The 15347-nt window shown below is 38.6% G+C and overlaps 2 protein-coding genes across 5 annotated transcripts; one reads left to right on the plus strand and one right to left on the minus strand.

Annotated features, from left to right (window-relative positions):
* Nucleotides 1-392: 392 nt before the first annotated feature.
* mtfr2 (mitochondrial fission regulator 2) lies at nucleotides 393-9480 on the minus strand. 3 transcript variants are annotated; one of them, XM_066671909.1, is made up of 8 exons: nucleotides 9428-9480; nucleotides 8870-9090; nucleotides 7681-7785; nucleotides 7069-7190; nucleotides 4369-4565; nucleotides 3291-3594; nucleotides 2697-2880; nucleotides 393-2045 (listed from the first exon to the last, which is right to left on the minus strand). In XM_066671909.1, exons 2-8 carry the CDS (start codon nucleotides 8939-8941, stop codon nucleotides 2001-2003), a joined length of 1029 nt encoding a protein of 342 aa, XP_066528006.1. In that variant the 5' UTR covers nucleotides 8942-9090; nucleotides 9428-9480; the 3' UTR covers nucleotides 393-2000. The 3 variants fall into 3 exon arrangements, with proteins under 3 accessions (XP_066528006.1, XP_066528005.1, XP_066528007.1); XM_066671908.1 differs by having other exon boundaries at nucleotides 9410-9464; XM_066671910.1 differs by lacking the exon at nucleotides 9428-9480 and adding an exon at nucleotides 9321-9381.
* Nucleotides 9481-9957: 477 nt separating this feature from the next.
* armc1l (armadillo repeat containing 1, like) lies at nucleotides 9958-15171 on the plus strand. Of its 2 annotated transcripts, none has more exons than XM_066672496.1 (7): nucleotides 9958-10039; nucleotides 11522-11686; nucleotides 12636-12727; nucleotides 12818-12995; nucleotides 13902-14018; nucleotides 14193-14267; nucleotides 14519-15171. In XM_066672496.1, the coding sequence occupies exons 2-7, from the start codon at nucleotides 11534-11536 to the stop codon at nucleotides 14708-14710; spliced, it is 807 nt and encodes a 268-aa protein (XP_066528593.1). In that variant the 5' UTR covers nucleotides 9958-10039; nucleotides 11522-11533; the 3' UTR covers nucleotides 14711-15171. The 2 variants fall into 2 exon arrangements, with proteins under 2 accessions (XP_066528593.1, XP_066528594.1); XM_066672497.1 differs by lacking the exon at nucleotides 9958-10039 and adding an exon at nucleotides 10046-10135.
* Nucleotides 15172-15347: the final 176 nt, after the last annotated feature.

A 15347-nucleotide genomic window follows, 5' to 3' on the forward strand; every position in this document is an offset into this window, starting at 1 on the left:
AAAATGTGCTAATTTATGCTACAAAGACTGAACCTTTGGCGAATGCTACTTTTTTATCTTTTAGTTTCACTTAGTGTAATGCTTCAAAACACTGACATGAACTTTCTATGAACTTTTCACCCTTTTTTGAGTACTTTCCCAAATTCTTTGAATTCTAAATTTGTTTACATTTATAAAAAAATATATACAATCAAATTGGTGACTGAAAATATTTTAAATATTTTCATTTTCTACATTCACTCATTAAATAAAAGTTAAATCGGATTCAACTTTTCTGGAAAAATGGGTTTATACATGGGTTTCTTCACTCTAATTTTTATAAAAATAATGCTTGAAAATCACTCATAGAATGGTTAACTCATAAATGTTAAAAACAATTTTATTCATTGTCTTGCGGGTGTGGTCATTCAGTTGCATGTAACATTGTTAATTACAGTGTAGGTCATCATTCAAAAGACACAAGCTAGTTACTTTGAAATGAACCCCCAGTATTTTCAGCGCTCTAGAAAAAAGAATTTAATTAAAGGATTAAATCAGTCTGGATTTTTTGATGTGAAATGTACATTTATAGAGAAGCTTACCGAGTTCCTGTTGTTCTCAGTGGTGGTGATAAAACTAGGCTAAAGTCTCCGAAGGCTAAACCACACAAAATTTATAAGAGAAATATTTGCAATCACTTTGAGGGAAGGCTACAGTCCAAAATTTAATTAAAAATGCTGTCCATGTGAGGTGAATAAGTTCCCATTAAATATAAAACTTCAGAAGGCATGGGTAGGTTTAGTTTTAGTTTGTAATTAATTTGGCTACGCTTACATTTTAGACTTTACAAACTCTAGCTTCTATAACCACCACTGTTTAAAAAAAAAACTTTAAAAAGTACATTTCCCTGCAATAAGCAATTTAAGACATGCAGAGAAAGAGCTGGACGCCAGCTTTAACCTACTCCCATTTTAAAAATATCACAAAGCTACAGCAGAGCACCAGAAAAGGCAGATGGACAGAAGTGATTAATGGAGCAGAACGTTTCCCTGATTGGTTTGAAACATACTTTCAAAACCTTACCTCCACATTTACATATAAACACACACATACATGCATCAAATTAAGATCACAAAGCTTATGAACAAAACTATACATTAAAGCAAATGTTCAGGCCAAAAACCATATTTACAAAACTGCCCCTTTATCCAAATGTATGGTGCTTTACAGGTCTTTATCAACCAATAAAGCCTGGATTGTGTCTGAGAGGCTAATGTAGCTAAGGCTAATGCAGCTAAGAGGCTAATGTAGCTAAGAAGAAATAGAGGCTTATTTATAGCATGGTGCACACTGCATGCCAAAATCCTAACTCATTTGTGTTAATACAAAGCTGCATGATTAATTAATTGTTAGCTACGTTAGCCTTGTAGCTCCAGTGCAAAAAACAAAAATGCAAACTTCAGACAACAAATAGGTTGATCTACTGAACTTGGAGTAGAGGAGAAATTGTGTAAGCTTGAGTTTTCGTGACACAATTGCTCATAATGTGCTTGTGAAACACCTTACCTGACAGACACACTTACAAATAATTTATATAACCCACACCAGTCCTGTACCAAGTGGAGGTTTTCAATGACTGGCTTTACAGGTTTCATTAAAAGGGGCAGGCTGAGCAGTGCAAATGCATTTATACACAAATAACAATAACAAAAAAAAAAAAAAAGGCAAAAGGGCCCAAGCCAGAGGTCCATTTGAATGTATTGCTTTACCTTAGACTTAGCATTTGTTCATAAACCTGGTCATTTACATTGAACATTCTCTCATGGGAGACCCCAGTAAAAATCCCAGTGTAAGAACTGCATTACTGCACAAAACCGTCCAGAGCTCAAAAGAACAGATTCTTTTTGTTCTTCCACAGCAGAGGAGTACTGCAAGTCAGAGGATGCTGAAAGAAAGTGAGAAAACCTTTAAAGCCATACTGAAGACAATTCTCCAGCATACTTCCTGTTAGACCTCTGGAGTCACAGGTGAATTCTCCCCTGAACTCGTCTCAGTGGATGTGAAACCTGCAAATAAACACAGCATTGAGGAAAGGTTAAAAAAACCAGATTATAAATACAATAAGTCTGCTTCAGCAAATAACTGTAAAACAGCACCCCCAATGGGACAACACTGAAAAATAATTCACTGAAACAATGTCTAACTGATGTCCAGCGGTGTACACAAACGTTCACAGAAAAGCAGGAATTGAATGGGATGCTCTGGAGCAGCTGCAGATGAAGCTCAAAGGCAGTGTCTAAGATTTAGGGGAACTGCTGTTTCCCCTGGTTTGTTTACATTCAGAAGCTACGCATCCTTTAAAGGTGGAATGGTATGTTTGAAGAGAAAAACATCTATTGTACGTGGCTGTGGGAATTTTCACAGAAACTTATTTGTAACTCGAATTAAATTGTGTTTCACTTTTGGTCTGCGTTTACTTTCATGCAGTTAGCTGTCTCCCAAATTTAAAGTGGGTCCCTACAGGAATGATCTGAAACAACAACATTTAAGTCAATAAACAGTTATTTAAAGTAAACTGACGTAAAAATATTTTTCATTTTTAGATTTAAAACAATGTTTCTGTACTGTGGGAATTGTCTCTAAAGGGCATACATTGGTAAAACGCAACTTCCAAAAATATGAATATAAAATGTGACTGAAAGTGACGGACAACTCACTCTGGGTGTGTCTGGGCTGCTGAAAGGAGAAAACTCTGCTGAACAGTTCTCTTTATCAAACGAGTCATCTTTCTTCTTGCTCGCAAACTTCCTCTTCAGAGCTTCAGCAATGAGTGCCGCAGGGTCTGATACACACGCTGCCCCCTTACTCCTCCTCTTCCTCACAGGGGTCCCACCTGGAGACCTGAAAACACACGTAGCACACATCAGAGGATGATTCAGGTGAGTACACCGGGTGTTTTTGCTGATTGATTGTACATATAGAAACAACAGACAGCCAGCACACATGACTGATATTCACTACTTATGGCAGATGGTATTGTAGTTTACCAACATTTCAAAATGCACCGTTATCCCCAAGAAAAAAGACCGGGACTTGCACTTGCATTATTTATTGAACAAGAACGTTTTCATGTATCAGTGTGCTCCTCTGTGAGCAGTAGCTTCACATAAAACCAGCATTTAGTTGTACATTTATTTTTTGTCATTTATTGTGCATATTCTCTGCCTGTGATCAGTGAAATAATAATTCATTAACCTTTGTCGATATGCAAATATCATAATTCCTTGGATCGCATATCCCTAAAGCCATACCTCTCCACAGCACGGAGTTTAACTTGGTTCATATCCTTCAGGACATCCAGCATGGAGGGGACAGAGGTTGGTGTGGTGCACTCCGAAGGTCCAGTCTTGTCTTTCCTGGCCGCCTGCCTCTGCCTGATCACCTGAGTCACTGAGACCTGAGAAGAGTTTGCTACAGCAGGAGGAGGAGGTGGAAGAGGTGGAGGAGGAGGTGGTGGCGGAGGTGGAGGTGCACACAGAGGAGTGGAAGTAAGAACAGGAGCAGGTAAGAAAGCAGCACGTGGTGTAGCAGGAGCACCCAGGAGGGGACTGTCGGCTGGAAAACAAAAGAAATGAACTGTCAGTACACAAAAGTATCTGTAGATAACACTCTCATAAACAGGAAGTTAGTTAGTTTGTCTTGTGGCTGCAAACCATTCAAACCCATAGCAATGTTCCGATATCTACTGTAAAGCCTTTGCATAAGTGTAGAAGCAGTTACTGCACAAATTCTTCATTCCATATAACAATATTAAATGAACAGGCATCCACAAACCTGAAAAATAATGGCTAATGGCATCTGCCAAAAACGATCACATCAATGCTTCCCTACTTCCTGCTTTACATCTAGGGTTTTAGGTCCTTTTATTCCGCTTTTCAGCCTCTTATTGGTTTGATTTGGTTGGATTGATTTGCTTTTCTCATCAGTGACTTTATGTTCCCCTTCAAACAAATATTAACATTCATACAAACAACTGCCCAAACACACCTCAGCTGCCTTGCACATTTCTTATATAGATCTAAAATGCCTGAAGAAAACATTTGTGCGGCACTTCTGACTAAATAACAGGAGTTTCCACAGACAAAGTAACTCAAACCCCATTTGGATTGGATTTGTTTTTCTGGGGGATGTCTGTAATAAAAATATTATGACACAGTGGTTTATGTCTCTTCTTCTGGATAAAACTCCATCATGGAGTGATGAAAAACTAGATAAGGAGTGAGTTTCTTGTTCGGGAATTCCATCATGATGTCACATGACACGAGTGAGGTTCTAATTCTTAAATTATATTCACTGAATATAAATATGGTGCACGAAAAATGCTATTACCTTTTGGAGCTGTGACTATCATAGCAATCTGAGCTCGTAGTTTCATCAGCTCAGCTTCCAGAGCAGAGATCTTTTGCAGAGCTTCAGGCTGTGTGCTCTGGCTCAGAGCTCTGTGTCCATTCTGGGCAGAAGGAGCCACAGGCGCTGGCCTTTCCACCCTCAGAGGCCATTCACATTTACTCAGTGGGACAGCACTCCTATGACATAAAAAACAATAAGCTGTTAGGTCTTTTTTTGCTTGTTTGTTTTAATATGTTAAATTTTGTATTATTATTTTAAAATCTATGTTATTATTAAATGTTCTCAAACATAAAACCAACTATGAAAGTGATAATCCAAAGAATCAAAGGTATGGCTTGTGTTATTTCACAACAAGCAATAGCTCAATGTTTTGACATGGGAGAATAAGGCATTTCTTATGATATTTTTCCAATATTATTATCATTATCTGTTACTCTCTGAACCAGCTCAGCAATTTGTGAGCACAACTTTGATGCTGCAAAACAGAGGTGAGTGGTTTCAAATGCTGAAGCATGAAAAACACAGCTCAGAAACTTGGATGCAAATGAAGAAACTAGGGTTCCATTTTGGGCCAATTTTATTTTCACTGTATAAGATTCCTTTACACAGCTCCAGGGACCTGGAGGTTGTGGGTTCGATTCCCACTCCGGGTGACTGTCTGTGAGGAGTGTGGTTTGTTCTCCCTGTGTCTGTGTGGGTTTCCTCCGGGTGACCGTCTGTGAGGAGTGTGGTGTGTTCTCCCTTTGTCTGTGTGGGTTTCCTCTGGGTGACTGTCTGTGAGGAGTGTGGTGTGTTCTCCCTTTGTCTGTGTGGGTTTCCTCTGGGTGACTGTCTGTGAGGAGTGTGGTGTGTTCTCCCTGTGTCTGTGTGGGTTTCCTCCAGGTGACTGTCTGTGAGGAGTGTGGTTTGTTCTCCCTGTGTCTGCATGGGTTTCCTCCAGGTGACTGTCTGTGAGGAGTGTGGTTTGTTCTCCCTGTGTCTGTGTGGGTTTCCTCCGGGTGACCGTCTGTGAGGAGTGTGGTGTGTTCTCCCTTTGTCTGTGTGGGTTTCCTCTGGGTGACTGTCTGTGAGGAGTGTGGTGTGTTCTCCCTGTGTCTGTGTGGGTTTCCTCTGGGTGACTGTCTGTGAGGAGTGTGGTGTGTTCTCCCTTTGTCTGTGTGGGTTTCCTCTGGGTGACTGTCTGTGAGGAGTGTGGTGTGTTCTCCCTGTGTCTGTGTGGGTTTCCTCTGGGTGACTGTCTGTGAGGAGTGTGGTGTGTTCTCCCTGTGTCTGTGTGGGTTTCCTCCGGGTAACTGTCTGTGAGGAGAGTGGTGTGTTCTTCCTGTGTCTGCGTGGGTTTCCTCTGGGTGACTGTCTGTGAGGAGTGTGGTGTGTTCTCCCTGTGTCTGTGTGGGTTTCCTCCGGGTGACTGTCTGTGAGGAGTGTGGTGTGTTCTTCCTGTGTCTGCGTGGGTTTCCTCCGGGTGCTCCGGTTTGCTCCCACAGTCCAAAAACATACGTTGTTAGGTGGATTGGCGACTCAAAAGTGTCCGTAGGTGTGTGTGTAAGTGAATGTGTGTGTGTGTCTGTCTGTCTTGCCCTGTGAAGGACTGGCGCCTTTCATTAGGATCCTTTCTTAGGAAATATGATATTTCCCTTCATTGACATGCAAACAATACCTACATTTATTTACCTGCCCTTGAAGCTGAGATACAATCTCTAGCCAGACTCTATTGGGACAATCTTGAGGACATCAAAACCTGGATGGCATGAAAATTTAACCTGCAACAAAGTTCTGATTTTTCGATGCAGAAATGTCTCTAGTGCCCCTCATAGGGACTTATGTTTTCATGAACCCAAGAGCTTCTGTTTAAATCTAGTTGTGATAATGAACAGTTTTTCTCAGTCATAAATTTAGCTTTTTTTTCCCAATCAAGGCTCTCATCAAACATCAAGCCCGTTTTTATCTTTTAATAATTTAAATTAAATAATTTAATTTAATTCAAAGGGATTAAACATGATTTTATTTCATCCAGACGTGACTATTATAATACACTTTATGCTGGTGCTGATCAGGCCTCCATTTCACAGTTGGTTACAGTTGGTACAAAATGCTGCAGCTCATCTCTTAACAAGAATACCCAAGCAAGAACATATTTCTCCCCTAAATGAGTCCCTTCACTGGCTTTCTGTATGTTTCAGGACTGATTTAAAAATGTTAAAGTTTGTTTATAAATCACTGAATAGGTCTCTCCCACTGAACTTTCACAACCATATGTTCAATCAGTCACTCAAATCTGCTGATCAGACCTGATCAGCGGTGATTATGCTTTTGCAGTTACAGCCCCCACACTATGCTGATCATGTTAGGCTTGCCCCCACATTGTTGACTTTTAAATCCCACCCTTAATCTTATTTTTATTCTTTGGCTGTTAATTCTGTGTGAGATTTTCTTATATTTCTGGTTTTGTTTGGCCTTTTTTTCATGTTATTAATACTAGGATTTTCTGTTTTGTGTTTCTGATTTTGTTGTATTATTTGGACATCCGCTTGGACAACATTTGTTGTTTTTAAAGTGCTTTATAATTACATTGACATAACGTAGCACTTAACAAAACATCCTAAAAATAAGTGTTCACAGTGTCACAGAACCCTTTCTTTGAAGACAATCAAATTCTGATTCTTTTTTTCCACTCAATACCTCAACTTAGTGCAGCCGTCTCCCTCGTCCTCAGCGAGGTACAACACATCAGCCAGTGAAGGTATCCCAGACTCCACTGCAACATCAATATGACCATGTCTCCTCAATGTCTGCAGAGGAATCTGCACACAAAGAAAACCACTTAAATAGGCACCAAATCAATACAATATAAAAAGAAGTAATACTAATCTCTTATTAATATTTCATTCTTAACCACTATTATGTAATTTAATATGTATAATATCACTGCTTTGAATTTCCAAATGTTTCTATTACTTTTATATATATATTTTTAATAAAACTAAATTAATCTGCCAACAAAACTGCAAATGAAAGGAGGGGGGGGGGTTTCTGTACTAATTTCTGTAAAGAACACACTGGGTTAGACACCATTTTAAAGATGTATGCACCATCAGTATGGTAGTACGACCTTTTTCCCACTTTAAATTTTTATATAAATGTGGATGATATGTTTCGATTTATGCACAGAACTTTGTTTTTATAAGTCAATTTCTAAACACTTATTTTCAGAAAAGTTTTAAAAATCAGGTCATTTTACAAATGCTAAATAGAATACACAGATATACTTCCCATATTAGTGTTTCCCATTACCTGAAAATGAACTCGAGGGCGTGGTGCGAGAGGTAGGTTTGTGCCGATCATGCGGACAATGCTGCGATACTGTCCACACAGTGTTGTCTCCCAGACTGGAACCAGCTGCAGCAGCAAAAATGGGGCATTTATTTCAGGACGAAGTTTTAGACTCACGTTACAGAACACCACATTAAAACAAACCTAACTTAGAAGCTAAAGAAGGGTGGGAAACGATGCTTTAAATAAAATATGTTTTTTTACAAGCATCCTTTGAAAAACAAAAAAAATATCAAGTCATTACTGTTCTGAGCTTTCTATGAGACTGCAGTGGAACTTCTTTGTACATCCAGCGCCTGTCAGCAGAGTGACTGAAGTTTTCTCATGAGAATAACTTTGGTCTAAGATACAACACTAAAACAAGACGGCTGCAGCGGTCCCTGGGCTCAGCCGACATAACACAGTTAACACAAAAAGCTTGATATAAAGTAGGATACAGCACTGATACAGGAATACTGTGCTGGAGCTGATGTCCAATATTTTGAAATGCATATTTTAATGAGCATACATTATATGTCCACATGAAACAATAACGAAGTCAGGTGCTGATCATAAACTCAGTCTCATTCTAAAGGTATTGGATACAGCGCAATCAATCTAGAGAACCCAGTACTGGGATGGAGAGTTTTAAACCCCTGTAATTGCTGCTTGATATTGGGAATGATATGCACCTTCTTAAGCAAGTATATTTTATGCATTTCTATGAAGATCAAACAAACCTTAATTGTGCTTAACTTAATGTCTGATGTTGATGCATTTTTGATTAGTATTAAAGAGGAACGTAATATTTACTTCTAAGGAATTCAGATGCAGGAAAAGTAAAGTAAAATGTATATGTTTAAGCACTGTACCTCACAATCACCTAAACGTTTGAAATAAAATACAATAAAATATAGAAATACATTGCTATTTTTTACTTTATAGTGACGTATATGCCAGCACTGATATGACTGACAGTATCGTGCCGGAAATAAATAATAATAATACATGAAAAAGAGGAAAAAGAGTTATTCCCTCAGAAGTAAGCTTGTGTAAAAACTTGAAAATGCAATATCTTGACAGGTAAACGTTCTGTCTAGAGCTGGGGTGTAAAATGTACGAATTAATAAGGATGACAAACACTGAACAACAAAACAACATTGTTATTTACCATGTCAGTGGGCACTCCAAAATATTCAAAGACATATCTCAGCAAATCCACAATGTCTTCCAGCAGGGACATGAGAACGTTGCCTTTTAATCCTCCAGCAAAGAGAACTGAGATGTCAGCAGGATTTCTGTAGCATTCACCGCTGAAAGGGATCCAGCTCCAGCAAAGGCACACTGCAGTAAACACGTGATGTGCTCAAATAACCCGCATTGCCTTCAACTCTGCAAAGGAACAAAAATTACAACGTTGTCTTGATGAGAGATTAGCGGCAACAAAGGTAAAACACATATTCAGTGTTTATAGTACGCACAATTTCGCATTTCCAACTTCGATTTTGAATGTCCCGTACCACCTTAAATAGTGCGATAGTTAAACTGCTGCAAGATTTAAGATGGACCGGAACAACAGAAAGAAAAGCTGGCGAATAGTGAACCAACTTTTTTGGTATTACCCTGCGCATATGTTATACACATGTCTGTTCCGTTTACAGCATTGAAATACAAAAAATATTGTAAACAAAAAAAATACAACAAGACATACCAAAAATAAATAACTCACATCAGCTTCCACTTCTCTCGCTCACTGTGGAAATCAAATAACGCTGTCCGAGCCCATCGCTTCTGATTGGACGAAACGAAAGTCACAGTTACGATGTAGCCAATCATATTTAAGTATTTGGTGTCGTCACCGCGTTTCTGGACCAATGGTGAGCTTCTTGAAAACGAGTGCGAAATTCGTATTTGTATTCGTATCTTTTCTGCAGTGAGCCTTTTTTAGCGAGTCGGTGCAGATGAGCCGACTCCTTTGGCTACCAAAGAACTCGTCATTTTAACCATTGTCGTTTTATTTGAGTTATTTCCAAAATTGGCGGCTTTATATAATGCATTGGTAATATCAACAATGCAAGATTTCACATTAAAAATGTAAAATGATTGGGTTATTCATTTACAAACTGTCAAAATAGAGGTGTGTTAAACAAACAAACAAAATCATGTAATAATGTTCTGTAGTTTTTCAGTTTTACAGTCATACTTAGTTTTCATTTTAAAATAATATAAAGAAGATGGTCAGGTAATCAACGCGAGACGGCTCCTAATGAGCCGAATCGAGCATTCGACTCATTTGCAAATGATACATCACTAGAAACCGGTGAATCTTGGCTGAGAGGCGGTAAGAGGAAATAACGCTTAAAATATTGGTTAAAAAGTAAAAATGAGGCAAAATAGAACCATATATTAATTCAGATGAGGCGTAACATTATTAAAGGTGCATTCAAAGCGTTAAAGATCAAATTTAAAAAGCGTCCGTTATTCAGACATTGTCATCTCTATCGTATTTTCATGTGTCTCGTGCTTAAGCTAAGCTAACTCCGTTTCTTTATTACTGACGAGTTTAGAAAGGCTCATCTGAATAGTCGCCAAACGGACATTATGACTTATCTTTTATACTTGTTTGTGTCTGTTACTCTGTAGGGCTTTAACATAACATGAATTTAAAAAATGTTACCAGTTAGCTAGCTAGGTTTGAGCAGTGTGTATCACAGTTCATCCCTGCCCACCCATAATGACGTTAGCTGACATAGCAATTCAGAGGGTCACAAAGCACACTTCTGCGTTATTTAAGAGTTTATTGTGTAAATATTGTCTTTTAGATCAGATTTCTATAAAATAGTTTATTGTAGAACACTGACTGTCTAATTATTCAAAAACAAGTTGCTAAATAGATATTGTTGACAGTTGTGGTGATAAGAACCAGACGTCTGATCAGTGCAATGCCCCTAAAGACTCACATATAATAGGCCATCACAGGAAATAACCTAGATGATGTGTCTGCTAATCAATGTTATACTGCAATAGTTTTTAGTAAAATTTTGTTCTATTGGCTGCGGCTGGACAATAGATGGCGCCGGTGCACCGCATTCCCTTGAAGAGTTTAAATATATATATATATATATATATATATATATATATATATATTAATTATTTCATTCACATAGGCAGCTCATAAAATTACACTGTGGTCTTTTGAAGAGGTTCAAACACTCCTTGTTTGGCGTGCAAGAACCAAATAAAAACTCTACTACTCTGTGAGAAATGGGATGCAGAGCCATGTTCAGTCAAAAAAACAAAACAAAAACATCACACAAAAACACAAGTAAACAGCGTCTAAATTTATCACTGCCGTTGTTGTGGATTTCACAGTCTGCAGTTCCCATAAGAGATAGGTTTTTGTGAAATCATCTGCTACATTTTGTGGGGGAGCTGTGGTGGTGGAAAAGCAACCAGGGAAAAACTGGCTTTACTTTGTCCCACTCCCTTCACTCATCACACCAGTTGTGCCATGCAGCACAGGTGTCTTTAAGCTGATGTATTGGATTTTGGCAGTCTTCGCTGTGCTCTGGCACAATGGACTGTCCAGTGATGTTAAAATGGCAGCCATACCACAAGAGGTGGTGGTTGACAGTACTTGATTGAATTAATGTTATTGGTATTGTGTGTGTGATCGGGGAATTCAGCTAATAGCTCACAGAGTGAAACTGGGGATGACTAGCAATTGAGTAGAAAAACGTGTGGTATTTATGTCTCTTTAATTTTATTTCAAACAGTTTAAGTATACTTTTTCTAATTCCCTGACCTTTGTTCCAACCACCAGATTAGCAGAAAGATGATGGATGCACTGTCAGTAGTGTCTCAGCTCCGGGACCTGGCGTCTGAGCCTCAGAATCGTGAAGCTATAGTCCAGGACCAGGGCTGCTTACCAGGTCTTGTACTGTTCTTAGACCACAAAGACCCTCAAGTAGTTTTTGCTACTCTGCAGGTATAGTGTCACGTTATTTCACCATATTTTTCACTTTCATGTTTTATGCTGAGTTTCAGTCCTAAATTGTTATAATATCAGTAGCTAAGATCATGTGACCTTCTTACACCGAGATGTGTTTTGTAGCCTGGAAAGTATGAGGATTGGTGCAGTGTCTAAAATACTGTGACACTGTCCCAAAAATGTTTCATTTTCCACAACTTGACAGATAGTAAAAATTACTCAATAAGGGAAATGAGTTGAATCAATAATGAAAGTGGAAAGCCATTATGTTCTTCACCTCTGAATTATAAGGTTCTGTCTGACATTTTTATTAAAATGTACTTATTTATGGGTGGAGTAGCAGACTAAGCATTGGCACTATCATCTAGATGCTGCAGGTTAGAATCCAGGTGATGCCTAAGCTGTCCCAGCCAAGGATAATTTGCCTTGCTCTCTGGCTGGATAGGAAGGTGCTGGCTAACACAGGCAACTGTCAGCTGGTGGCTCTCAGTGGAGATTCACTGAAAGGTTAGAATTGTAGTTAAGTGTTGATTGGGCAGAAAATTCCACATAAAACTGATGATAAACACAATGTTTGGAAACAAAGATTGAATTATTTACATATTCTTATAAAGTGAAAGTTTATTTTGTGATCATTTGTGAGGTGTTTTTTAAAAATAGTTTTGAACACTTTAGAAAAGTAAATTTTGAATCCCCAAAGTCAATTTTTAACAGGTTTTTGAAGCTAAATATTTAAAAATAGGTCAAAACACCTGTAGAAACATAAATCTCCAATAAAAAGGTTTGTTTAAAAAACAAGAATACCAGTAAACTCCCTAAGTTTAAACTACAGTCAAATCTTCCTTACTTCATTAGCACGTTTACTTGATTGTACAAGTGTGTTCCAGTTAGAAATGAGGGCCTGGATTTTTTTCTTGTCGCTTTAATGGTGAATATCCACATTTAGACCTTGAGGTACTTGGCAGAGTCGTCTCAAAACACGGACACCATGAAGAATGAGCTTGGCATGATGGTGACCCTTGAGTCACTCATGGAAAAGTGAGTCACACAGTGCAGATGCTTTTATTTGACAGACATTTCATTCAGTAATGCACTGATTGATAATTCCCTCTCTTTTGTTTCACGCAGTAATGCAATGAGTGGTGACATAACAGATCTTGCCAAAGAAGTGCACGAGGTATTGAGTGGTCCGAAAACTTTCAAAACTCCAGAGCCGCAGAGGAGAAATAAACATCAATTCTTTATTAACAGCTCCAATAAAAAAGCCAAATCAGTCACTCTACACATACAGGGTCTTGATGGGATGGTAAGGATGTGTGTATTAATACTGATGCAAAATACAGTGAAACCTTTACCTACGAACTTGATTCCCCCCCCCCCCATATAGTAAAAATATAAATGTAGCATTACTAAAAATAAAAGAGAAATACAGTGGTAACAGTAATAAAAAAGAAATAAAATTTATAAGTGGTTACATATTGCTACCTTGAAGACGTGACAACTGGCTGGAGGAGTAACACAGGCACTGGCTGTATGACGGGGGGTGGAATAATGGAGAGTAGGCGGGTGAATGTGGGGAGTAGAGGTGGGCGATAAAGGGAGTTTTGGTATCGATCCGATACCATGTAAATACAGGTCCAGTATTGCCGATATTGATTCGGATACCGATACCACACAGACTTTAGCGGCAGAGCGGTGGGAGAGAATAAAGGCTTGAGTATCGATCATATTCCATGAGTATTGATCAATACCAGTGTTGGTATCGATATTTGGATCGATACGCCCACCTCTAGTGGGGGAGATGAAGTGTAGATATGGCTTAACTTAACACGAATTTTGATGTCTGCTATTTACACTAATGCGAAATTGCTAACGCTACAATTTGCTAATCTTAAAAGCTCACTCCAGTCTGGGCGCGCTGGGAGACTCGTCTATTGGGGTCAGTGGCTATTTCCAGCCGCCGGCTCGGTGGAGGCTTGGGTTCATTTCTAGAGTCATGGTTCGTTGGTGGAGGCAAAAAAATATTCAAATGCCCAGTTTGTATCTTGGAAAGTTTGTTAGTAGAGGTTCCACTGTACAGCCTTTTCATGTGTGTATGGTGTGTATATAATTTGCACATTTTCAATATTTAATCATAGATTTGTGTCAATATGAGTTAGTTCAACAGTTCCAGAAACTTGTATTCCATTTTTATTATGTATGATTTTTTCAGCACCAGCGAGGAGTGTGTGAAGAGGCTCTTTTGAAAGTTAAAGGAGTGATTAGCTTCACGTTTCAGATGGCTATGAAACGATGCACAGTGCGTGTGCGTGCAGATCTGCCCACTGAGGTATAGCATATGTTCAGCTTGTCTCTTGACTTAATTGTAGCATTCGATACTTTTTTCTGATTGTATTTACTGTTAGATCACTTATTAGCTATTGAGTGAAAAGATTTATGTTTTGTTATTAGTTTGTTGTACAATCTGAGGTATGTTTAATAATCTAATGTATTTGTTTTTCAGAGTCTGGCCTCTGCCATTGCAGCCACTAAAGTTCTTTCAGCTCAGCAGGTGGTGAAAAATGACAGTGGTGAAGAGGTATGTGGAAGCAGATCTGCTTTTTGTGTTTTGTTAGTTTCTAAGTATCTAGTCCTTGTCGCAGGTAAACGTTGGGTTATACATTATAATATAACACAAAATTTCTGCTTGTAATCTGAACGGGGCAGAGCAGTTTTCTGTTCTGTGGGCTCAGTGTTTGTTAATGAGTTTAATTTAATTAATTAATGAGTAGTATAATTAGTAAAGAGTATATATCTGAACATTTATTAACCTATTTCTCATGGCTACAGGTTCTCATCCCTCTGAGCACTGCAGGCTTGAAGGTAGAGGAGAACTCTCACCTGCCGGATTATCTGCCCGAAGATGAGAGTCCTGAAAAGGAGACAGATCGTGCCATCTCCCGTACTACTGCTAAACAAGAATCTAGCGGAAGCTGGCTAAACACAGCTGCCAGCTTTCTCACTAAAACCTTCTACTGGTGAAGGCTGAGGTGCCACTGTATGTAAATATCTGAACAGCAAGAAAGGTGTAAATATGTTTAAGTCAGGCATATGGCTTAATGCCAAGTCAATCCTGTCCTATAGGAGGTGAGCTGAATAGCGATCCTATGGGAAATGGAAATACAAGTATGGGATGACCTGTAAAGTTTCATGAGCAAACAAGAAACCAGACAGCTCCAGTGTAACACAGATCTACTCCATTCAAATGAAATTTAACCAACTACATATTAAATGTGAACTGGCATTGTAATATCTGCTGTCAAAATACTTTGTTCATATTGATGGCACGGGAAATCTTTTTGCTGTCCATTTTTTCCTGTCTGTTGTGCTTCAATTTGTCTTTGTATGTGTGACTGTTTTCTGTTACTTTGATCAGCTGTATATATTGATTTAAGTGTCTGTTCTGTCTCAGGAAACACACTATTCCTAATAAAATACCTGAAAAATCCATAGTTGTTTGTCACTTGGAACTGTTTTACAGCATCGGTGCTGGGAGAACACACCACTAAATATTTGCCAATACAATTAGTTAACTCAGTGACAGATAAACATATTTAATTATATAGTCACTAAACATAAGACAAACCACTAATATAAGTGTATCAGTACATTACATCGG

Source organism: Hoplias malabaricus, chromosome 5 (genome assembly GCF_029633855.1).
Source record: "Hoplias malabaricus isolate fHopMal1 chromosome 5, fHopMal1.hap1, whole genome shotgun sequence".
Taxonomy (NCBI): Eukaryota; Metazoa; Chordata; class Actinopteri; order Characiformes; family Erythrinidae; genus Hoplias; species Hoplias malabaricus.